Source organism: Squalius cephalus (assembly GCF_949319135.1).
Source record: "Squalius cephalus genome assembly, chromosome: 18".
Classification (NCBI taxonomy): domain Eukaryota; kingdom Metazoa; phylum Chordata; class Actinopteri; order Cypriniformes; family Leuciscidae; genus Squalius; species Squalius cephalus.
The window spans coordinates 10,560,254-10,587,322 of record NC_137139.1 but is presented as its reverse complement, the minus strand read 5'-3'; the positions used below and the strand labels follow the sequence as shown (position 1 = coordinate 10,587,322).

General features: G+C 38.5%; 1 protein-coding gene across 3 annotated transcripts in view; it reads left to right on the top strand.

Annotated features, from left to right (window-relative positions):
• The window catches only part of hdac7a (histone deacetylase 7a), a 111,558-nt gene that overhangs the window by 31,117 nt on the left and 53,372 nt on the right, over nt 1-27,069 (top strand). Inside the window, exons 1-2 of one of the 3 annotated variants that reach the window (XM_079848570.1) lie at nt 12,967-13,154; nt 13,933-14,001. In XM_079848570.1, the coding sequence (XP_079704696.1) occupies nt 13,133-13,154; nt 13,933-14,001 (91 nt within the window). In that variant the 5' untranslated portion in view covers nt 12,967-13,132. Of the gene's footprint in view, nt 1-12,966; nt 13,155-13,577; nt 13,675-13,932; nt 14,002-27,069 lie in introns of those variants that run through there. The other 2 variants (XM_079848572.1, XM_079848571.1) reach the window with 2 other exon arrangements.

The following is a 27,069-nucleotide window of genomic DNA, read 5'->3' as shown; positions in this document are numbered from 1 at the left end:
TTTGAAACTGTTTTAGCACTTTAATAATAATGATTAACCCAGCAACAGTGTTTATTCATTTTTGTATTGAAACACTAAAAGAAAATTAACACATCTCACCATTGTGAATTGCATGTACAGTAACATGGATGGATGGATGGAGAGATGGATGGACGGACGGACAGACAGACATAGCCTACAGATAGATAGATAGATAGATAGATAGATAGATGGAGAGATGGATGGACGGACAGACAGACATACAGACAGATAGATAGATAGATAGATAGATAGATTGATAGATTGATTGATTGATTGATCGATCGATAGATCGATAGATAGACAGATAGATAGATAGATAGATAGATAGATAGATAGATAGATAGATAGATCGATAGATCGATAGATAGACAGACAGACAGACAGACAGATAGATAGATAGATAGATAGATAGATAGATAGACAGACAGACAGACAGACAGACAGACAGACAGATAGATAGATAGATAGATAGATAGATAGATAGATACTGTAGATAGATTAAGTAAAAATCAGACATAATACAAAACAGGGTGTGAAAGGGTGTGAAATTAAACCACTCCTGGATATTTAAAGACACTGTTGCTGCCAAGAAGACAGAGCCAAATACATTTATTTTGAAGCTTTTAAAGGGATAGTTCACCAGAAATGTTTCTTTCTTTCTTTCTTTCTTTCTTTCTTTCTTTCTTTCTTTCTTCATTAAACACAAAATGAGATATTTAGAGTAATGTTCACATTGCTCTTTCACATATATGAATGCAAAAGGTGTTGTCAAGCTCCAGAAAGAACAAAAGGCACTAAAAATAGAATAGCATTCTGAAGTCACTCAATCGATATAGAACAGAGTCAGACTGCATTTTATATTGTTGTTCACTGAAAACCTCATTCACAGTTCCACTGTGATCACTATGAAGCGTCATTGTGAGGAAAAGAGCAGCATGAAGATTTTTCTAAAAATGTATGTGTACGAACGTAGGAAATAAATCATACAGATTCTAAATGACATAAGAGTAAACGATGACAGAAGTTTCATTTTAGTGTAAATTATCCCTTTAATAACTTTAATAACCGAATCCAAGAGTTTCATTTTGATGCGCTACGAGGTATAATTCTATCTCCAGAACCAGGGAGATTTGCACTTGTGTAAAATGCACACAACAGCGGTAAAACCGCGTCACGTGGCTCCTCATGGTGAGTGGTGTTCATGTGAGTCACCGCTGCAGTCATCATGAATGAAAAGATTCCCCAACTCAGTGTTTAACCTTTACCACTTCTGCCATGCATGTGTTTTTTTTTTTTTTTTTTTGCAGGGCTTGCAACAACGAAAAATAACGTCTTCAGGTTTCAATGCAACTGAAGAAAAACCAATAAAGCAGAAATCGTCGAATGTGCCGGAATCAGTCCCAAATCCTACAATTCAAAGAGCTTGAATCGCTTCCAAGATTCTTGGAATACTGCACCTCCCACGAGGCTTTTGTACAATTTTTAAACTCCTGACATGGGATTTTTAATTAGCGGCTGAAGGCCAGTCTCAGCCTGAAGCCAAAGTAAACTGTCAGATACAATGTGCTGTAGTTTGTGTTAGCTTTGCCTTGCTTTAGTCATGTATGAGTCACATTATCTGAAGTGTAACGCCACTCCACACCCCACCCTGAAATACTCCTCCCTAATAATCCCCATTCCCATCACACACACTCTCCTTTTCTCTCCACACCCTCTCTTTTCTCTTTTCCTTGCACTATATCTCCTTTCCTTCAGTTCCATCTGTTTTTTCTCTGTGTTTTCAATACCTCTCCCACTTGGAGCTCCCTGGCCCCAATGCCCTCTGTCTCTCAGGACTCTTTCTCCTTATCCAGCATTCCTCAAATTCCGTCAGGGTTCTTAAGGGACAGACCCTTCTGGCAAACCGTAACACCCCACACCTCTCTCTCTCTCTCTCTCTCTCTCTCTCTCTCTCTCTGACCCAATTCAATTTAATTTAGTAGTCCTTATTGGCATGAGGAACATGTAGCACAAGTGGTAAAATAAAATAAAATAAATAGTATCTCATATAAAACTAATTAAAAATAAGTTGATAAATAATAATAATAAAATAATCATTATTGAATTTCTTTTTAAAAGATACTGAAGCCACATTATTTAATAGTATGAAATGTATTTAATTATAAATGCAAGGCCTCTTCAAAGAAAAGGCCATATAAAAGAAAAACATCACAATCTGTAAACTCTTACATCACACACACACCCCAAAAAATGTATTGCCTTTTTTTCCCCATCACATATTTTATTAATCATAAATTAGGTATCGAAAGAAAGAAGAAAAGAAAAGAAAATCAATGAAATGTGTGTCACCCGGTTTCTATTTTTGGTTTAGTGCCTAAACAAAATCTCATAGGAATCTCAGTTTTTTTGTGATATCAAATTTTGTGAAATTTGGAACAGAACTTGGCTAGACAAATGGCTTTGAGTCCAAAAGATTTAGTAATATGTGTATTTTGTATCAAATAGAAATTGTTTAGTTTAGTTAACATATGCTTTACAGTGCATTGAAACTTTAATTTTTAGGTGTGTATTCCAAAGCATTCATGAATTGCAGCCATTTAAAGTCCCCCTGTAGTCAATCTTTGATCACCAAAATTACATATTTAAAGTTTTTTCCATGAATTTTTTTTTTGTCATGCCTTAAAGGTCCCGTTCTTCGCAATCCCATGTTTCAAACTTTAGTTAGTGTGTAATGTTGTTGTTAGAGTATAAATAATATCTGTAAAATTATAAAGCCCAAAGTTCAATGCCAAGCGAGATATTTTATTTAACAAAAGTTGACTACAACGAACGGCTGGATTGGACTACACCCCTCTACTTCCTTCTTTAATGACGTCACTAGAACCGTGTTTTGACTAACCTCCGCCCACAGGAACACAGGCGTATTGATGGCGAAATGTCAACAGACGTGGTTGATGTTTATCTATAATATATCGGATACCGCAAAAGTTTAATTCGAAGTTGTTAGTTTGCTCTGTCCATTTCACCACGTACTGTTATTCTAACCTGGGATAATATCAAGCAGGCTTCTCTCAGTGTTTCATACTGACGAAGGGTGCAATTTCAACTATATTCCAGCAAGCGGTAAGTAGTGATTTAATATGGAAGTAGCGATCAACTTCACATCGTTTCTCTTAGTAGGATGAAAATAATCTTACTTAAACTGTGATTAATATACAGAAAGCGATCAAAGAACAATCCCTTTCCAATCGCCCAAGCTGTCAATCACACAGCGCGAGTTTATCTGGACACTTGCCAAAACTCGTTATGAAATCAATGACGCTGTTACACTGCACAACGAAGCTCTTACTGTATTTATATACCTCATGTTTGCATTGGTGAAATCATTAGTGAGAGTGCAGAAACTGCGTTGCAATGATAAGATCTTTTACACGATCAACAGACTGTCATCTGCTCAATGCTCATCACAGCAACCTTTTATGTGATGGGAATAGATCTAAATACTTAAAAAACTTCTCACGATTCGTTAATCCAGATAGCTGTAATAGTAAAAACGTATAATAGCTGTAATAGTAAAAGTTTTCCAGATAGTTCCACATGTAATGCCAGATATTTCATATGCAAGCATGTCAGCCAATCACAGCAGAGGGCGTTTACACTGAAGTCTCACAGCAGACACGCCCCTTCAAACAGGGTGTTCAAACCAAGGAATGAAATCAGGCTAGGAAATATGCCTTTTATTTCTAAATTATAACAATTTTTGATCTAAAAAACATACTAACATTATAAGGGCACCCCTGGAAACATTATAAAATAATAAAAATAATCCATGGAATGGGACCTTTAAAATAGCTTGAATGTAACTCTACACCCTTGCCTCATTTAGTATACGCGGTTCTATGAATATGTAAATAAGCCCCGCCTCCACTCACTCACAGCAGCTCAGAGATCCACTCGTTGACGATCACACGTTGATCTGATTGGTTACAAGGTAGTTTGTGACGTCAGAAAGTTTTAAAGTTCACTGCAGTTTTAAAGAGGAAATACTCAGAAATGGAGTTGACTAATGAATTTGCACATGGTTTGTCTTAAAGCATATTAAAAACACCACATATAAACAACATTAAAAGCTTGATTTAGACCACAGGGGGACTTTAAAGGGTTAGTTCACCCAAAAATGAAAATTCTGTCAGTAATTACTCACCCTCATGTTGTTCCAACCCCGCAAGACTTTCGTTCATCTTCAGAACACAAATTAAGATATTGTTGATGAAATCTGAGAGCTGGCTCACTCCTCCATAGGCTTCTCTGTAATTTAAACTTGCCGGCCCAGAAAGTTAGTAAAGACAATGTTTAAAATAGTCCAAGTGACTACAGTGGCTCAACCATAAGTTTATCAAGCGACAAGAATACTTTTTGTGCGCAAAAAAACAAACAAAGAAACGACTTTATTCAACTATTCATTTTCTTCTGGGCCTCTGAGTGTGATGCTGGCCAATAGTGAGTCTACGTTCTGATGTACAACCCAGAAGCAATGCGCTGTTGTCATTACTTTTCATTGTCTTTACTAACTTTCTGGGCCGGCAAGTTTCAATTACAGAGAAGCCTATGGAGGAGTGAGACAGCTCTCAGATTTCATCAACAATATCTTAATTTGTGTTCTGAAGATGAACAGGGTTGGAACAACATGAGGGTGAGTAATTACTGACAGAATTTTCATTTTTGGGTGAACTAACCCTTTAAGTTTGAATAGTGCATTTTCATGTCTATTTGCTCAAAAAGGGAGGTGACCGTTAACGTCTTTACTAATCTGTTCGATAGGACATTTAAACATTTGATTGGCACTGAAAACTGAAACCGGAAAGTTCTGCGCTTGTGCAGTGACGTATGACGCACACAGAACGAGCTGCTGTTGTTGAATGAAGTGTCATTAATGGCTGTTGTGTCATTCTAAAATTCTCCTTCCACTCATCGTCTGTGAATTGCAGCAGGAGAATGTCGTCCCATCAGGCCTTGCTTCAGACTCCCATCCACAGGCGCCTTGTTTTGGGCGTGGAAAGGGGCGTTTTCACTGCTAAATATAAGCAGCACGCCACAAAGTTTCATGTGCTCGTCGTCTCCTAATTAGGACCCGAAATTGTCCTAAAAAACTTATTAAATCTGGGTTTTTTTACAACAAAGAAAAGAAGCAATGATTGGAGGACTCTGTAAATTCATGTGAAGAACTGTGCGGGTAAACCTCACTTTCCCTGGCCTCAAAAGGCGCACTAGCGACTGACTCTGGCTCGAATACCACTCTGAGCGGTCCGAGTAGTGTCATAATAAGATCAGTAGTCTACAATTTGAAGCTTGTGACATATAAACAGGCACACAATAATAATAATTAGTTACATTTATATAGCGCTTCTGGGTACTCAAAGCACTTTACATATGGAAGGGGTGCGTTTCCCTAAAGCATCGTTAGCCAACTATGGTCGCAAGTTCTGTCGTTATCAGCATTGTTCAACGAGTCTGTGTTTCCCGAAACCATCGTTCCAACAAACATTCGTAAACAGCTTCGCAAAGTTGTGTGTTTGGAACAACAGCTCTCGACCTGTGTTAGAAGCAGAGTTTCTTGTTTGCATGACATGTGGACTCAATCCTTATCTTGAGCCAAAATAAGCAAGCTGACATTCAGCACTAACTGTGTCTTTTATTTAGAATACATACAAATGTCATTTACGTCTTTTACGTTATAAAGAGATTTAAAGCAACGTTTTTGAAGAGTGTGTATGTGAGAACGTGCTCTACTATGTAAGAACGAGCCTATGATTGAATCTGAAAATAAAGCAAAATAAATAGTCCTCAGATGTCATGTTTATAGCAAAACATCTAGCATTAATTAAATCTCAAACAGATTCATTAAAGTAGTTATTACTCCACCACCTGTGTGATGTCATTAACCAACGTGGTTGAACGACCAATTTGCGACAGTACGGTTTCGGGAAACAGTCGTGACTAGCAAGCTGATTTCTTCAACGATGCATCGTACTATAGTGAAGCAGCGAGTTACGTCATTGTATGGGAAACACACCTCTGGATGATGTGACGGCAGCCATATTGCGCCAGAACGTCCACCACACACTTATTGGTGGAGAGGAGACGGAGGGATGAAGCCAATCAGTATATATGGGGATTATTAGGAGGCCATGATGATGGACAGAGACCAAAGGGAAAATTTCATAGACAGTAAAAGAAATGGACACAGCGACCCCATAGACTTCAACGGAGAAAAGTGAAGTCAATCAGAAGCACTCTCTTCCTGATGGCTGAGCGACTGCGCAGACTCAAACTGAGCTGGACGACGTAGATGTGATGTGAGCAACCCGTCTGTCTTCTAGTAGCTGTGCCAAGAGAAATCTGAATCATTCCCTTCCGAATCTTCCGAGCGTGAGTAGGAGGAGTCCATGAGCTAGGAGCAGGAGAAACTTTTGCTAAGTATTCTGATTAATTATTTTGTCATTTTGCCTCCACGTCCCCCCGATTGCCTGCGAGTTTCTCTATTGTGCGTAAGAGAGTCGTGTGGTTATGACGCAATCGTTAGCCTATTTTTACAAAAACGGCTTCTACGGGGCCATAACGTAAGATATGATGTTTTATTAACAAGGTTCGGGAGGAGCAGGTGCAGATAATTAACCCAATCAGCACAAGTGGAGATCAATCAGTAATCAACTCAGGACAATATAAATAACAGCAGAACCCACCTCTGTTTCCTTGACAGTTTATCAGCATCCCACCTCCACCCCATCTCCTCACTTTTAGTTCCATCTCCTCTTACCAACGGGGGGAGTACTCTGGGTTCGGGCAGAATTCCGAGCTCGGAGCCCTCCACCCGGACAGCACGCCAAATACGCATAACCTTTACCGTAATAATTATATGTAGATGTGAACTCGTGAAACAAGGTAATGGAGCCTTTTATACATTGTCGTGTTTCTTTAGAAATAAACAATGGATAAATAGAGTCTTTAAACGCCTCAGATGTAAAGTTATTCGCTGTCAAAGTGACGGCAAAATGAATGGGAGTCAATGGAATGCTAACAGCAGGTGATGGTCTGCTAATCAATGGCAGCGCCCGGGGAAGCTTCGGTTTCCGGCTGATGGATTACCCCCTTGGAAAATTTGGCCAGGATGCCGGGGTTACACCCATACTCTTTTTCCGAAGGACATCCTGGGATTTTTTATGACCACAGAGAGTCAGGACTCGGTTTAACGTCTCATCCAAAGGACGGTGCTCTTTGACAGTATAGTGTCCCCGTCACTATACTGGGGCGTTAGGACCCACACAGGCCACAGGGTGAGCGCCCCCTACTGGCCTCAATAACACCTCTTCCAACAGCAACCTAGCTTTCCCAGGAGTCTCCCGTCCAGGTACTAACAAAGCTCAGTCCTGCTTAGCTTCAGTGGCCAACCAGTCTTGGGCTTTATTTAGCGTTCATGTAAACACTGTGTTCGGATTCATCAGTCTTAATGAATTCATTCAGTTTGAAATAAATTGTGTCCATTTAAACGTATAGCTACAGTTGCTACTAATTGCATATTTTCTCAAACAGTAAAGCAATAAAGCAGGGTTCGGGTTTGATTCCCTGGGAATGCAGACCTGACAAAATGTGTACCTTGTATGCAATTAAGTCATTTTGGATAAAAGCGTCTGCCAAATTCATAAATGTAAATATTCATCGGTATCAGGCTATTTGGCTGATGTTATACTGCAGGCATTAAAGGGTAAAGGGAGGTTGAGAGTTGAACAGAGCCGTCGTAACTGCTGACATTTCCACACAACAGACTCCGGGCCTGTGCATGACTCTTTTACTGTCTATCCAAATGCCACAGAGAATCCGATTAAAGCTTATCAATGGCTGCTATTATAACGCCACCCATCCCAATCAAACCTGCCACATTAGCGGAGGAACACTGCCATGCTTTCATTGAATGTGTGTGTGTGTGTGGTTATTTTAGAAGAAGGTAGTGTAGCTGAAATTGAAAGAGCACATTGAGGCCAGAGATGTAATCAAATCTGGTTGATTCATATGACTAGTTTGCTGGCATTCCCAGCCATCAGTTTCCCAATACTGTGTTGTCTCAGAAATAGAAAGAGAAAGAAGGAGAACGAAAGGAAGAATATGGTTTCTTTATGAAGCAAGGGGAACAAACCTTGTTCTCTTGGATCTCCCAAATTTAATAATTATGACAGTGTGGAGTGGGGTTATAAAAATTTTTTACTTTGACCTTTCTGTATGAACTATTTTTAATTTAAGAATTTCTTACTGAGACTTTGAGAAAATCTGAGTGTTGCTTGTTCATGCAGCACCACAATGATGCTAGGGTGTTGCTATGCTCTTATTAAGGAGTTCTGAATGGTTGTTATGTTGCAATGCCATTGCTAGGATATTCTGTGTGGTTTCCAGGGTGTTGCTAAGCAGCCATTAAACTGGTCCAAGTGATTGTTAGCCCGTTGCTATACGGTTGCTAGGGTGTTCTGGGTGGTTGCCAGGACATTGCTATATGCAGTCACTAAGGCATTCCAAGTGATTTTTAGCACATTGCTATACGGTTTCTAGGGTGTACTGGGTGGTTGCCAGGGCGTTGCTATATACAGTCATCAATGCATTCCAAGGGATTGTTAGCACATTCCTATATGGTTCCTAGAGTGTTCTGGGTGGTTGCCAGGGTGTTGCTATATATATATATATATATATTAAATACGGATGACTCTAGTATAGGCTCTAGGATATTCCAGTTTCTAAACTTGTAAGTTCAATCACCTGAGCAATAGTACAAGTGCTTGGCTTAGCAAACACCATGAAAAATAATCACAGTCCAAGAGGGTTGATAATTTCAATGGATGAAAAACATCACTAAGAAGAGTCTAAATGAGTCTGTGTCACTGTGGTTTTCTCGCCTGACGCGACAGCCATGTAAATCAGGGAAACTCAACAGGCAGAGAGGAACTGCTCTAAATCAAATTGCCTCAAACTATCACTTTTTTTTTTCTTCACTAAAATGTTTTTCTCCCAAGATGTAAACCACGAGCACAGCATCCCGTGTGAATTTGGACTGACATATTTATGGTCGGATGTTTTTTCCTTCATTATTTCGCTGAGGGGACACACCATGTCCATGATTACGGTGTTGGCCTGTTAGAGAGGATCTCATTAGTGAGAAACACGTTTAAGTTTGTGTTTGTCGGCAAGAGGATTGAGAAAAGTGAATAATGGCTAACAGCCACTGTCTTCGAAACACTATTAAGCCGGTCGTATGTTTTCAACATTGATAATAATCAGAAATGTTTCTTGAGCATCAAATCATAATATTAGATTGATTTATGAAGGATCATATGACACTGAAAATTCATATTTGATCACAGGAATAAAGTACATTTTACAATATATTACAATAGAAAACAGTTCTTTTAAATTCTAATAATATTTCACAATATTACTGTATGATCAAATGAATGCAGCCTTGGTGAGTAGAAGAGACAAAAGACAAACAAAACACTCCAACTGAGCTCAAAATTTTAAATGGTAATGTATATTACACACCTTTACCTGCTTATTAAAGAAACAGTTTTATTTCTGTCATCATTTACTCCCCCTCCAAACATGAGTAAACATAAACATGAGTAGTCAGAACTCAGAACCCACACATTTTGATTTCTCGTCTTTTCATGAAGAGAGGAGCGCTAGTGTACACCTGTGTCTGTTCTGTGGAAGTGTGTGACTGAGGCTGAGCACTTCCTGTTATACCGAACACATTCTCTCTTTATCTTTTGCTAACTGGTATTTAACGAAATAACCCCTGATGTCTATCATACATGTAAAAACAAAAGTGTTTAAATCATTTATAGTGCATGATGCAAAGATAAATGTTAATCAGACGTTTAAGCTTCTGCATGCCAGAGCTAAGTCTAAGACCACCTAAAATACTTTTTCTATTTTAATACAACAATTATTTATAACAAACACTCTTAAAAATAAAGGTTCCAAAAGGGGTTTTCCCCTAAAAACCTTTCAGTGGACAATTCTTAAAAGAAGCATTTTTTTCTTAGTCTTAAAAATGTAAAAAAAATCTTTCCCACTATAAAGAACTGTATTGTAGAATGGAACGTGGATGTTAAAGGTTCTTCATGAAAGCATCAGTGCAAGAACCTTTATTTTTAAGAGTATTTGCCCATTTCTGCTTTCAGATATATGCATATAACAGAATATGATTGTTAGAGCAGAGTGTTTGTTCCATTGTGTTCGGTTCCTATTTGCCCGTTGTTCCCTTTGCTTGTTTGTTTCCATTGATTCTGATTAGTTACGCTCCTGTTTCTGTTCCAGTTTATTAGCTCACTCTGGCTGAATCTGAAATCGCCATCTATACCCTTAAATAGGTCATTATTTAATGGGACAGCCATTTTTAGTTGTGTCTGAAACCATAGTGGACGTTATCAAATGCACTCATTCAATCCCACAATGCATCGCAATAAGGAGAGTACAACCGATGTACACACAACGGCTGTCCGAATTCGCTCACTCGTTTCGTTTACCCCTTCAAGTGAACTGTACCGTGGTGGACTAACGTAGGGAATACGCAGATTCAGCCTCCGCGTATTTAAAGCCCATATTCCCTTGGTTCTTTGTTCAGTTTGTTGAAGTGGTTGTGCTATTCTGTTTCCCAAGTGATCCCCTGTGTGTTACGTTTTTGGACTTGTCCATTAAAGACTGTTTTTGTTGATATCTTCTTCGTCATCATGAGCTTTACCACATGTTACAATAATACACTCTTTTAAAAGTAAATGTTCCAAAGTGTTTGTTTTTTTGTGTGTGTGACAAAAAACATTTTGTGTGGGAACCATTTTTGCTTCCCCCAAGAACCTTCCAGTGAACTGTTCTTAAATTAACCTTTTTTTTTGTTAGTATGAAGAACATTAAAAAATGAACACTTTAAAGAACCTTTTGTGCAATGGAAAGGTTCTATGGATGTTTGTTCTTCATGGAACCATCAATACCAATGAAGAAACTTCATTGATTAAGAGTGAATTAAGAGTGTAGATGCTGAAAGACTAATGCCAAAAGTTAAGTGTTTGTGGCAATGGTTTGCTTTGATGTGTGCGTGTGTGTGTGTGTGTGTGTGTGTCGTCTGTTCCCCTACTGAGCTGCTTCACTGTCAGATCGTGGTCTTGTTATTTTCATCTTCTGCCGGATATGATTCAGACTGAAGGACTGTGTAATTATAACACACACACACACACACACACAGATGAGGGTTTCTGGTAAGACTGTTGGGATCCCCCGGTTGGAGGAGCATTAGGTGCAGCACAACACTGCTTAGTTTCATTTCATTTTTGCAGTGTGTGTGTGTGTGTGTGTGTGTGTATGTACACGGGTGTATATATTTGTTTCCTCTGCCCTAGAAATTATTTTAGTAAGAAGCCTATTTAAATAGCATTGAGGTTATAAGCACCGGAACCCCCTTACATGTAAAAGGCATGCATGCAGTATTAATAAACATGCACAGTCTGTGTTTGTAGCTTCTTGAACTTTCTTAAATATTGAAATATTATTCATTGCTTACAGCATGATCATAATAAAAGCATGCAGTCCCCAAAAAGTGCTTTATATAATGACCAAAAATGCAGTCTAGGTGCGCAGTTACACGCCGGTGACGAGAAGTGAGCGAGTGAGCCTCAGAGGAAACCAGAAACCCACTGGAGAGAGACCGGCACTGTGTGTCCTGGTTTCTGAGAAACAGGTCAGGTAGTGGTTTCACTGCGCGTGTGCGGCGCGTGAATGCTGACCGGTTCTGTTTTACTGAGGAAGGAAGAAAGGAAGGAAGGAAGAAAGAAAGAAAGAAAGAAAGAAAGAAAGAAAGAAAGAAAGAAAGAAAGAAAGAAAGAAAGAAAGAAAGAAAGAAAGAAATGCATTTAAAACATATGCAGATACTGTACATTTACACGGTTTTGCATCATGCACGGATGTCCGGTCATATATGTACTGGATGCATGTTATCTTTGGTGTAGATCGCTAAAGGTTTCCTGATAAGGGGATTTTAAACATGTATTGACCTGAAGATGAACAGAGATACAATATTAATCTTGAGTTAAAACATTTTTAGTGAACGCGTAAAAATGTGAAATATCTGAAGAATGCAATAAATGTATTCACTCATTTATTTACAAGTTGCATGAGTGAATTGTATGGGATATCCACAGATATTTTAGATAAAGAAAGCACAAACAGACAGAATTTCATAAAATCGTCTTTATAGTTATTTATAGAGTTGTTTATAGTTGATGTGAACTACAGTATTTACTTTGGACGCCTGTGTAAACTTGAGGGGGAACAGTTTATATATATATATATATAATTTATTTATTACATTTTAATGCTTTTGAATCAAGTATGAAAAATATAGTAAAAACAGCATTGTGATTTATTTTTTACATTTAATGTAATTTATTCCTGTGATCAAAGCTGAATTTTCAGCATCATTACTCCAGTCTTCAGTGTCCTCAGAAATCATTCTAACATACTGATTTAATGCATAAATATGATCAAGTATTACTGGTGCTCATTAGCCTATTTTTTGGACCGGTATTTTATTATTATACATTTAATTGCATTTTTTAAATGTGAAAATCTCTTCTGTTGTTCATTTATATCCACACCAGCACCTGCTGTACTGAAATATGCCGTGGTTTAAACGGTGAGTAGTTCCAGAACTGTGAAGTACTCTAGAGTGCAGTGTGGATGTGGCTACAGCCTCAGCCAATCAAATCACAGAGAAGGAAACAATGCGAGAATGCAGGCGTGAGTCGTCACACGCTATTTTTGGAGAGCTCCGCCCACATTTCTATTTTCGTCCGCCTCGGGGGCGGGGCTTAGCGAGAGATACTTGTAATAACTCACTTTCTCCCTCTCGTACCACTGCCGAACATCGCGGCTGCTCTTTTTAATGGATGTCAGACTACTAACTGAGGATTAACACAAGCTTTGACAGGGAAGGCATTTGGACATTAAAACCAGGCGTAAAGACTTCTGCAAAAAAGAAGAAGGAGTTTCAAACAAGGGAATAACGACCTGTTGCATGATTTTATCTTTCACATACGGTACAGGCTGTCTTTCATATTATAAACGCGTCCTGTTTTGCTTTAGTCTTTATAAGGAAGTCAGTTTGCTTGGCATTTCCAGTGTGCCTTATGAAAGCATTGCATGATTTCACTCGCTTATTGTGATCTGTCAATCTGTTTTGCGTATTTTTTGAGTATTGTCATTAATTATTTTTCATGTCAAGCATGGCTTTCAAAAAACATAATCATTAGGCCTGTATGAATTGTGTGAATGTGTGCATTAGGTTGGTGAAATTGATGCATATAAGGAATAAGTTTAGAAACAAAGTGGATATGAAACCCAAACAAGACTAGCAAAGAGACAAATGAAGTCCTCTGTCTGAAATAGCCCGTGAGAAACTTTGTAGTTCTCTATGCTGACTCGAGTCTTGAAATGCATCTTCAACTTAAAAAAACGTTCAGTTTGCGTGCAGTTTCTTTCAAAACCAAATGCCTTGCTTAACTAAGCAACTGACTCTTTAGTGGTTTAAAGGCGGCAGTGATGGTGAAAACTGTCTAGGTAAGCAGGCACCCAGTGTTTGAGTCACAGCTTTACTCTGTGTGAGCCTTGTTTTTTTAAATTAATTCATTTGTAAGTTTTTTTTTTTTTTTTTCAGTGGTTGCTAACTAGTTCACCACAGTTTTGTTGTGTAATACGTTGTTTCTGTATTCTGTTGTATTTAGACTGAAACCATGCTTACCATGGTAAAGGTTTGTATTGGTGCACAGCAGAAAATGAAAGATCTCACAAACATCTCCACATCTTCTCATTCCACAGATGGAAGTTGTGCGGCGGGACTGATCGTCGAGTCAGATCAAAGGGACAGTCACTACTGGGGAGTGGCAGGTATGTTGATGTTCCCTTCATTTCAGAGGAGTTTCAACTGTTAGGAACCTTCTCGAGAAGACTGTGACATTCCTGTGTTTGCCTCTACATAAGCAAATAAATAAGCCATACTGACCGAATCCATTTCATTCATGGACATTCCCAGACAGCAACATAGTGTCGGCCCATCCGGCCCAGATCTGGTACACCAGATGTGGCCCGGATCTGGGCCGACACTATATTTCTGTCATAGGTGATGAAGTTTCTCAGTGGACCCCAGAAGTATTAAAATGTTTGAATGTCATTGCATTAAATAACAAAATGGCAAAGTAAGTGGCTCTTAAAATGAAATGCTGCAGGTTTTCTCAGAAGAAAGTTTTTGTGTGTGTGTAATTCTAACAAACAAGGTGATTTCTGGTGTTTGTATGACGTCAGTTCTTACGTTCACACAGGTGCGCTAGCCGAGCAACCGCAGGTGGAGAGAATCACACGAACTATCAATATGTTTCACATTTGACATCCATAAAGTGTGCATATTCCTTTTGTCACCGTTTTTATCAGTCCTTTAATTTTTGGAGCCACTGTACACTACAGTTCAAAAGTTTGGGGTTGGTACGATTAAAAAAAATAAAAAAAATAAAAAAAATAAAAAAATAAATCATTCAGCGAGGTTGCATAAAATCTGATTAAAATTGACAGTAAAAATGCTGTTCTTTTGAACTTATCAAAGAATCCTGAAAATAATTACAGTTTCCACACAAATATGAAATAAAAAATGTAATGTTTTCAAGATTGATAATAATAATAATTAGTAGCCTAATGTTTCATCATATCAGAATGATTTCTGAAGGATCATGTGACACTGAAGACTGGAGTAATGATGCTGAAAATCCAGCTTTGATCACAGGAATAAATTACATTTGAATATATATCACAATAGAAAACGCTTATTTTAAATCGTAATATTACTTCACAATATTTCTGTTTATTCTGTATTTTTGATCAAATAAATGCAGCCTTCGTGAGTATAAGAGACTCCTTTCAAAAACATTAAAAAGACCCCAAACTTTTGTGAATGGAAGTGTAATCAGATTATAGTCAGATACTAAATGCTTTTCATAATCTTACTAATCTGAAATTCAAATTTAACCTATTATTTTAACTCTTATATCATGTTTATGGGACCCCATCAAGACAGTAAAGCAAATCTCAACAGAACATGAGAATTAATTATTAATTCATGCCAATGACTGAGACATTTAACCCAACACACTGATATCTCCAACTAATAAATAATTCAATAAATTGATCACGTTCACTGAACGGATTTACCATTATGTCATATTGTAATAAGCGACTGGCACGAAAGTTACAATTATTATCTTACATCTATAACTAGTTGTGACTCAGCGGATGGTAGTGTAAACAAACAGAAATGCTCTATGCACTTGATATTGCTTGGCATCAGATAGGCCTATTGCTGGAAGCGATGCCGGCTCGAGTTGCGCGCGCCACAGCGGGCCGAGCGTTTGCGGGGAAAACAACACGATGAGGTCATGGCCGGTGGCGCGGGGATAAAGTTTCAGGGATCCGACACCGCTCCCGCTCTTTTGTTCATCTGTAACCGGGCCCCACGGGCCGCTCGTGAACGCTCTGTTGTAGAAGTGCCGGGCTTTTGTCTTTCCCTCCATTTATGTCGTTCGTGAGTTTATATTACAGATGATTTTGGGGAATGCGACTGAGCTAGTGTGCCTAATCACACTGCGTTCAGTAACTAAACCACAGTTTGTGTAAACTATCTCATGAGTGAATTCCTCTAGAGCGTTTTTTGAAGACATCTGTGGTTTTGACATGTACATACAACTTCCCCTAAAGCTTTAGTGCATCTTAATGCCTTAGAAATTCTCTCTCAGTAATGTAATAACCATATAACATAATTCACCTGCATACACTTAAAGCACTAAACCAGTGTGATTCACAGTTTATTGAATTTTATCTGCTGGTTTTCAGGACCCAAAGTTCACTGTAAAAGATTATGGTGACACTTTACTATAAGGTTCATTAGTTAACATTAGCATTAACTAACAATGAACAATACATTTGTTACAGTATTTATTAATCTTTGTTAATGTTAGTTAATAAAACTCCAGCTGTTCATTGTTTGTTCATGTTAGTTCTCTGTGCATTAACTAATGTTAACAAATTGATTTTAATAATGTATTAGTAAATGTTGAAATGAATATTACCTAAGATTAATAAAATGCTGTAGAAGTATTGTTCATGTTAACTAATGTAGTTAATAATGTTAACCAATGAACCTTATTGTAAAGTGTTACCACAATTATGATCAATAAGTTATAACAACATATGTTTTACATTGCTTTAACTCATCACATTTTTTCAAGTCAGTTTAATGCAATTTAAGTTGAAATGACTTAAACAATCCAAGTTGATTGTACTTAAATTTTTAGTTTTGTTTAAAATGACTAAATCAACCTGACTATGTTAGGTCATACCAACAAAAATCACTGTCAGGTATAACTATCTCCTTAAGGTAACAACTGCATGTTTTTATTTTTACAGTGTACCATCCCAGTTCATTGAAATTGATGTACCTGTGGGGCAACATAAATGTCCAGGGTTATGTGTTAGCTGACAGGAATGATGGGAAGATGTTCATTGTGAGGTAGTTTTTGCATCCCTCCCCCGTGAGGGGCAGAGGGACAGGAGAGCTGACAATAGCGAGATTGTTTTTCAGGGAGCTGCAGTAAAGATCACATTTCCTGTTACTGGCTGAAAGCGGGGTCAGCTGACACCAGCCTCCTTCACCGCTGCGGCTGTCATCACCGCTCAGACGAGGGGGAAAAAGACACTAACAGCTTCAAGGCACAAGTTAACTCTTAACATGTACAAATATCACTCGCAGGGTCCAGACAAAAGCTGCGTGATAGTGGCGCTGACATTGAAGTGATGTGGTGCACTGATGAGCAAGGTTGCGTTTGCTTTCGTACAAGTAAATCTGAGCCCTTCGTGATTCATCCAGGATGTCACAGTGCCGGCTTCTGAAACATCTTTGATTTTGAGTGTGATTTTTCAGTTCTTCTACGTGAGGTAACTCGTACCGTGGACTATCTTCTCGCCAATATCAAAGATTTGAAGGTTTTTGCGTTGTTTCCCAATTGCAGGTGTAGACAGCAACAGTGTCGGCCCAGATCCGGGCCACATCTGGTGCATGTGGATTCCAGCCGTTCCAGATGTGGGCCGGATCTGGGCCGATGCTATGTTGCTGTCTGGGTTATAGTTTCGGCTTAATTCCATTTGTAGATAAGTAGAGATTTTACAAACTAGTAGACTGTTCAGTTACTCAATGCTTTGAGCCTGTGTTGATTAGTCATGATTGCATTGTGCTTGTTCTACATGACAACAGCTAGAAGTTTCATGTTTTGAGCCAGCGTCGACTAGTTAGGGACCATGTGATGTAACTGTGTTTGCTCTATATTGGGAGGACAATTGAGTTTCCTGTTTTGTAGGGTTTGCGCTGACTAGTTCTAATCTGATTAATGCTACCACTATTTGATGTTTTAGACCTGTATTGACTAGTCATGCACCACATGATATTTTGAGCCAGCGTTGACTATGTAAATCACTTGACTCAAGTTGCATTTGTTCTCTATGGCGGCAGCTGGAAGAAATTCCAGTTTTTAATTAGTGAACTGTTGCACTGACTAGTTAAGTAATTAAATAGTAGTTATGCTTTAGACCTGTATTGTCTAGTCCATGCACTACATGACTTCTTTTGTCCTTGTTCTATATGGCGACAGCTGGAAGAAAATACATTTTTGTTTGTTTGTAAATTGTTGCACTGACTTATTAACCAATCTATTAATTCTGCAACTTTTAGCTGTTTTGGGATGTGTTGACTAGCTGTAGTTCACTTGACTCAAGTTGCATTTATTCTATATGGCGGCAGCTGGAAGAAATTCCAGTTTTTGGTTCGTAAATTCACGAGCAGTTTCGTGTTTTGAGCCAGAGTCGACTAGTTGGGGACCATGTGACGTTACTGTGTTTGCTCTATATTGGGAGGAAAATTGAGATTCCTGTTTAGTAGGGTTTGCGCTGACTAGTTCACTATCTGATTAGTTCTACCACTATTTGATGTTGTAGACCTAGTCACATGACTTCTTTTGTCTTTGTTCTGTATGGTGATAGAAAATGCATTTGTGTTTGTTTGTAAATTGTTGCACTGACTAATTAACTAATCTAATAGTTCTGCAACTATTAGATGTTATAGGCCTTTTTCGACTAGCAGTGGATCGCTTGACTCCTGTTGCATTTGTTCTTGACGACAGCAACTGGAAGAAATCTACGTTTTTTTGGTTAGCAAATAGTTGCACTGGCTAGTTAACTAATCAGTTAGTTGTACCACTATTTGAGGTTTGAGCTTGTGTTGACTAGTTTTGCACCATGTGACTTCCATTGCACAGCAGGAGGGAAAATAAATACATGTCTTGCTTAGTAAAGGATTGTTCCTCCAACTTGTCAGTTAGTTGTGCCACTATTGATTGCAATGTGACCAGTTAAAGATAATAAAAGTGAAACTGAGACACAGAATGGGACGTGTTCTCCAGCTGGCCGTCATTTCATTTACATCAGGTAACTAGTCGATAACTTTTCTGGAGCACTTAGTAAATATACAAACCCTATTGGTTATTATCTACTTCTAAAAACTGTGTTGGCTGAAGCCAGCTTTCTGGAGTCGCTGGGAATGAACTAATCCTGTTTTCCCAGAGCAGCCCACACCGGCCTGCTGTTTTTAGAAGCAAGTTCAACCGAGGTCTGTGAGGATCAGAACGTTGTGTTTGACCCCCTGAATGTTTGGAGACAAGGAAGTGTTCGGACACAAAGGTGCTCATTTGTTAGAGCGCACAGCACAAAAAGAGCTCAGTGAGCCAGTGTGAGTCGGTTTGTGTGTGTGTGTGTATTTGAGGTTACAGGGAATGTTAATGTCCTCCTTCATTGTCGGAGGCTCAGACAGAAGTCCGTGAGGCTGCATATGTATGAGATGTGTTCCTGGCGAATGCTTTCCCAGAATGGTTGTTAAATAAAAAGGAATCCATGGAAAGGGAACGGATAGCTGAGGAAGGGCGAGAGGGAGTGAAGGGCTAAGAGGAAAGAGGGAAATCTGCGTGGAGAGGTGTCATTATGTGCATTTTTGTGTCCACTTGAGAGTTGTTGGAGTTCAAACACTGAATTACACTGTTGAGTGGCGCCATTTTGAGTGTGCAGTAAATTGCGGGTAGACGTAACCTCCTCCGTGCATGTCTCTCTCAAAAATGGTTTGCGCTGTGACCATACCAAGAGCAGAAGTACAATCCAATTATGCTGTAATGCACCGAACACACTTGCGTAGGTCAGATTAATATGCAAACGTGAATGATTGGTCAACGTGTCATTGCGGCAGTAACAAACCTCCATACTCTAGGGGGCGATGCAGTCGCCTTTAACTGTCCGTAACTCAATGGTACGTCCGTGAGAGATATCTCCAAGTGAAAAAGGAAAGACTTTTTTTTTTTTTTATGATAATTAAGTTGCCATGGTGATGTCAACTGAAGAAAAAGCCATTTCAAAGCTGTCGCAAGTTATTCAATTTTGATTATAGATACAAAGACAAAATGATTGTTGTTTTGGAATAAAGTGCACTGAATCTGAGCACTATTTCTCATTTGTTTTGCTCTATTCTCAGATTCAATCATAGGCTCGATCTTACGGACTACAGCACGTTCGCGAAACACAGACTCTTTGAAATATTCTGATAACGACAGAACTTGCGACCATAGTTGGCTAACGATGCATTTGGAAAACACACCCCTGGTCAACTATGTTAAGGAAATAAATATGATTATTTTACGTTAACTTTAAGCAATATGTGTCATTACAGCGCTCCTTGTGGCAACTCTGAGAATGCAACGCGTACTTGTGCTGCGCTGTGAATTGTTTTCTTTTCTAGAAACGTGAAATCAAGCTTAACTAGAATTGCTATTCAGGGAAGCAGATGTAAACATTGAGCTTGCGTAGCCAGAAGCGTTTATATTCACACACTTTTTCAGGCTTTAGTATTCTCTTCATTAGTGGGACATACCTTTCAACCCATCTCACACACACAGATGTGACCCCAGCCCGAGGCAACGCTCCTTTACTCCTGCCCTTTCTCCTCTATCATGCTATCTTTTCAACATCAGACACATTCCTCTCATTGCCCTGGTAAGGCAGTTACTCTTTCTGATAAAATGCAGTAGCTACCTGTAAAACACACACACACACACACACACACACACACACACACACACACACACTCCTGATGATGTGTAGTCGCATCAGCTGACTAGCATGACTCCACAATCTGCTTATGTCTTTTCAGTCATGTTGTAACACACTTGGGTTAGAAGCCACATCGAGTAACAAGAAGTCAGCAGTCTTTAGAGAGAACTGAAAAATAATAAAAATGTTGATTTTGAATTATCTTGAGAGTTGTGTGACTGCACGTGCTTTAGTGTTATTTTAGTATTATTTATATACTATAATTATATTATAGGGCAACTAGTTGAAATAAATAAGTTTAAGTTGAATTACTAAAATTACTGAAACTAAAATTGAGACAAAAATAAATTAAGGCTAAATAGAGATATTTAAATAATCTTAATAAATAGCAAAAGCACAACACAAAACAAAATTACTAAAACTAAAATTAAGGTTAAAACTGAAAATGTAAAAATAAAAGCTAATGCATAATAATGATAAATTATGCATTAGCTTTTTTTTTACAATTTCTTCTTTTTTTACATTTTCAGTTTTAATCTTAATTTTAGTAAGTTTGTTTGGTGTTGTGCTTTTGGCATTTATTAAGATTATTTAAATATTTCTATTTAGCCTTAATTATTTTATTTTTTTAAAATTTTAGTAATTCAACTTAAACTTATTTATTTCAATTAGTTGCCCATAGCAAGCAACATTTCTTATTTTAATTTAAGTTTTTTTTTAATAAAGTTTTCGTCTAATATTTATATGATATTTTATTTTATTTCAGCTTTATTTCAATGAACACATTTTTTTTTGAGTTTTTTAATAGATGTAGTTAAAGAATATTATCTGGATGAAAATATGATCAGATTTAGAATGGATTAAGATCTAGATATCTGTCTTTCTCATAGACAGCGACGAGATCAACAGTCACCTGTTTCCCAGATGTTTCTGTCTCACACGCATCTCCGTTAGAGTTTCAGAAGAGGACAAATGATCTGATCTAACTAAACCATATACATTTTATAGCTCTGTAAACAATTATCTCATTTTTGTCTATTTTAGGAATATCTGAGAAAATCTGAGACAAATTTGATACTTAAAGAAATAACTTTTTTTTTTAAATAATCAATTGTCTGAACCTTAAAATGGTTCCTCCAGCCGAAATCTTCTAACCACATTCCCTTACACATTCACCAGACCAATAACAGACAGCCTTTGATATTACCGTCATACACCGTTTTGTTGTTTCACATTTGTTTTGAGTTGAGCTAATCTGAGTTAAATTACGTGTGGACTGGCCGTCATCCCAGAATAACACACTGGCATTGTTAAAAGTCTGGGATTGAGTGGAAACGTTCTCCGCTACTGAAAGGGAATCACTGAGCGGGAGCTTGAATAATCCATCCACTCTTCCTCCCGTACAAGCCATCATCTTCTTGTTGACAGGAATACACATGCCTTGTGTATCTGCAGATGCTCAAGTATTTGCGACCAGCTATAAATGTAAGAATAGCACACACACACACACACACACACACTCACACACGACGAGCGTCCCGAGCAGCTGCCGCGGAAGCAACGGGTCTGAATAGCTCAGACAGCTGTGGACTCTGCAGGAACACTCAGGATGAAAACACACGTATGAATCTCTATATTAGTTGATACTTAAACATAATCCATTACAATCCTATATTCAGCTGACCATTTAATATGCATTATTAATAAATAGAGGAAGAGATATTGTTGCTCTGTTACAAAACGTGAGCTGGTGTCTGTATATAGGCAGTATTTTAAGACTTCAAAAGTACCTCTGTGAAAAATAAGTCCACTTTAGCATACTTTTAAAAAGAGCACTTATTATGGAAATAATATACTTTAAAAGAACTGACTACAGTGTGAACCGAATGCAGTGTTTTCAGACACTTAATTGCATGATATTTGCAATTAAATGAAAGTGTATGATATACTATTAAAGTCCCACTTTAATAGGACTTAAGTGTATATTTATATGCAATTTCATAATTACTTCTATTGTCTTTGAAATATGGTTAAAGTTACTGCTGAATGCACTGACAAGAATTTATGGTAAACTACAATATACTTTAATGTCACTTCTATTGAAACTTGTATGTCATGTATTTAAATACATTTGTTATTACACATTTATAATTATGAAGCTGCAATTTTAGTTCATATTATATATATAATATTGAATAACACCCTACAGTTAAAATGACTTCACATGTGCTTTAGTATTTGTTAGTCAACACATAAATACAAAAGATTAATAGAACGTAACGATTTTAAATGTACTTTAACATAAAACCTTTAATTTGACATTATTATAAAGTGCACTTTTTAGAAGTCTACTTAAATGTGTTACGAAACTTTATAAAAATATATATTTAGTTAAGATTCACATCAAACTGCACATTCAATACGATTAACCACACTTCTTTTTCACATGGGGTTTTTCACATAATGCTAGAATAATGAATGCATCTAACGAAAAATACACTCGAAAAACGCTGGGTTGTTTCAACCCATGTTTATGTGGACAAACCCAACCTTTAGGTTTATCCATATATTTGACCCAAACATGGGTTGAAACAACCCAGCGTTTTTTAGAGTGTAGACTGTTTTGCCCGATATTTATGTGTGTGTGTGTTTTTTATTGTTTATTAGAATGCCGAGTTGTTATTTTGGTAACTTGCTAAAGTTAAACTCTATTGTAATCAATAGTGAGTGTTATTTCTGTGGTGCACAGAGTTAAAAAGAGAGCCTATGTGTGTGTGAAAAATATATATAAAGATATACATACTGTGTCTATATATATAGAGAGAGAGCGAGAATAGACTGTAAAGGTTTGAATCATGTCACATTAGGTTTCTCTGAGCAGGAGGAATGGGAAATATCAGGACAGGAGTGATAGATAGCGAGATAAAGAAAGGAAAGCAGATGGTGAGATTAGGAGCGAGCGAAGAACGCAGCGAGAGGGTGTATGTGAATGCGGTCAAATGTTTCTAAAATTGGAGATCCTGTCTTGCACAAGGTCGATTTAGCAACAGTAAAATAGAGAGCAAGAACGTGAGGCCTATTCAAATGTCAACGTTTCTCACAGACACTTTGGAAAGTTTATTCACTTTGCAAGTGCAAGGAATGAGGAAAACTGAAGATTAGGCTTCTGCAGAATGCTAAACCTGATACGCACGTATACATTATCAATAGTAGATATGGCAAAAGTCCACAATGAAAATGTAGTATTGAACCTCTTATGAAGAATGCACTTTGACGAGTGGTCTCAGACTTTTGGACCCCTGCATATGTTATCAGAGGTTTGGGAGCTCGGCAATATGAACGGAAAAACAGACCTTCATGTGATTCATGCTTAACTAGTTTTTCCATCTCTACTCCCTGATTAGGGTCTAAACCCTCAGGGCTAATCAGACGCTAGGCTAAGTTAGCCATTACGCGACCGTGAACTCTTCGCACCATGGGGCTTTTGCGACATATCGGAGGCTTTGTTTTTTCTGAATGGCCACATGAGACGGACAGAAATAGCCCTTCCATTTGTCTTGCTTTACTTTGTTGAAAAGAGTCCAGTTACGGTATAAGCTCTGCTTCTTTGCTGGATGTGAAGCACTGAATGTTCGGTTATAGCACTATAGCTAGCTTGCTAAAACAGTTTTGTTTTACAATGCTTGCCTATTCTCTGAACAAACACTTGGAGGAAATACGTTTGAAATGCGTTTTGTGTGTGTTAGCAACAGAGTAAGCTGTTATTTTGAAGGTATGCTAGCGCGTGGCTATGCTAACATGTAGCTTTGTGAGCATTTCGGCCTTGAAACATGAACTGTTTTCTTCTACCTCAATAGAAACTGGCAGCAACAAAAATAGCCGCACACAAGAAGTCACGAACAGGAAACGAAGAGAGCAAACAGGAAGAGTCTCGCTCACTCTTTTTGTCTCTCCTCTGTTGTACGTTTTGCACTCGTAACCAACACCTCACTCACTCTCATTGTTGCACTTTTATACGGCTTCCATGTACGCAGAAAGGTCTCTATGGTAACTAGCAGCTCTAACTCTCTCTCTTTTTTGTGTGTGTGTGTGTGTGTGTGTGTGTGTGTTTATGGGATGGCCCCGAGCACCCTTGGCTTCGAAACCAGCGCAATGTTAAACGTGTGAGAAGAAAAGAGCCAGAATGAAAGAGCAAGACACATACAGGGGTAATATGTGAAAGAGGATGTTGTTGCTGACCAAATGCAACCAGTGGGAGCAACAGTACTGACTAATTATAGTTCAGAGAAAGAAAGAGAACGAAAAAAGAGAGAGAAGTGTTGCTTAAGAGTGCAAAAACGGACTTCATCCTCTGGCTATTTATATAAAACTGCAGATTGTTTTTGAGGTAGCCATGGCTGGAGCTGTAATCACCAGTGTTTCCTCAGTCGAACAGGAAACCAAACAATCCAGGCCCTATCGCCAGTGTGCCCAGGGGAGTCAGTGTGTGTGTGTGTGTGTGTGGCTAATTAAAATGGCTGAGGTCTCCTCTGTTGTTGATTAAACCTCCCCTTGTTCTGTGTGTTGTTGGCCTCTGGGGCCTCAGACACTTATTTGCAGCACTTGTAGTGTGGGTAGTTATTAGACAAGCAGACAGAAAACTCAAAAAAAGAGAGAGATAGTCACCAGATGAACTACCAGACTCCAGAGTGCATTCTTAAAGTCCCCCTGTAGTCAATCATTTTATCCCTTAAAAGTCATCTTTGATCATCAAAATGACAAAAAAATCTTGAAAGAAAACATGCCTTAAAATAGCTTGAATGTAACTCTACACCCTTGCCTCATTTATTATACACGATTCTATGAATATGCAAATGAGCCCCGCCTCCACTCACTCACTCAGCTCAGAGATCCACTGGTTGACGATCACACGTTGATCTGATTGGTTACAAGGTAGTTTGTGACGTCAGAAACACCAGCGATTTCAAACTGTGTTTTTGAGACTGTCTTTGGTTCACTGCAGTTTTAAGGAGAAAATACTCAGCAATGGTGTCGACTTATGAATTTGCACATGGTTTGTCTTAAAGCATATTAAAAACACCACATATAAACAACATTAAAAGCTTGATTTTCAGCTCAGGGGGACTTTCAGAATAAAGGTTCTCTACTAACATCAATGGGACCTTTCTAGTCCACAAAAGGTTCTTTATACTGAGAAAAGGTCATTAAGGGTGTGTTCACACTTGTAGTTCGATTCTCTTGGTTCTCTTGATTCTTTTGGTCCGGACCAAAAATAGAAAATGATACATTTAGCTCTAGTTCGCTTAGCGTTCACTGTTAGCCTGGCAAGCCAGACCTACATCAAGATGTTAGGTCTGGCAACTCTCCATAGACACGGCTCAATCCGAGGGGCGGGATAAACGGCTGTCTTTCAAATTCCCTCGGCACGCAATAGGACAGCGCTTCAACCAACCAGAGCGTTTTCCCAACAGCGGAGCTTACGTTAGTTGATAGATTCAACTTTTGAATCTGGCCGGCAAAACTCTGAACACATCTTCCTTTTTTAAGAATGACTTAAGTGCCGTTCTTTGCTCTTTTCTCAAAGAAAAACTTAACTCCAAGTCCTCCAGAGTCGCGGCCAAAGCCGATTCGAAAGACTGTTCGCCAGAAGCAACTCTTCTTTGTTTTCAAGTAGCAGGGAACCGTCGCAACTCTGTCGTCATCATGTTAAGCCCGCCCCGCTTACTCTATACGCGATGTGATTGGCCTGAACCAATTTAGGTTTTTACAGCTCCGAAAGTCAACGGAGAGTTGCTAGACTACCCTGGCTGCCTACAGATACAAAAAAATGCTTTTATGATGTATTTTGTGATGGAATTGGTCAAACATCCAAAACAAAGCTTTACTGGGCTAAATGCAGTCGTATGTGCGTAGCCTATATATGATGCAGCTGAGAACGTGTAAAGGAGTGAAAACAGCGTCAGGAATCCCTCCGTCACACACACAAATGAAGATCTGCAGTGAGGAGACCCGGTTCTGATCCTGTACTGACCTGTGATGGGCAACATCACGACTATGATGAGAAAAACAGGTATTCTTGAGCATTCGGTCCTTTTTAGGGTCGCATCTTGTGACATCATGTCATGTTTTTGGTTCGTTTAAATGTCTTTAGTTCGTGTTGCGTTCATATTTCATTCGAACCGCACCAGAGTTCGTTCGGAAGAACGAGACTCATCTTTTCAGCGTCTCGGTCCGCTTGTTTGATGCACCAGGGTTCAGATGGCAGCGTTCACACTTCATCAAATGAACCGCACTAACAGAGCAATCGCACCAGAGTTCCTTTTAATTGATTCGTTTTAACTCTGATGCGGTTTGACTGAAATATAAACGGACCAAAGACATGTAAACGAACCAAAAACAGGATATAATGTCACAAGATGTGACTTTAAAAAGGATCGAATGCTCATGCATGCTTGTATTTTCTCGTCATAGTCGTGATGTTGCCCATCACACTTCACTACAGGATCAGAACCGCGTCTCCTCGCAGCAGATCTGAACCAAACCCGTGAACACACCCCAAAATATTCCTCACGCTGAGAAAAGGACTCTTCACTAAAAGGTTCTGTGGGAAACCAGAATGTTTCTACTATGGCATCGGTGCAAAAAAATAAATAAAACCCTTGGAACATTTATTTTTAAGAGTGTAAGAAAAACAAAAGCACCTTTTAAGAATGTGTGTTCTGCATTCCATGCATGTCTTCTTTACAGTCATGCCCTTTTACTTCTTTTCCT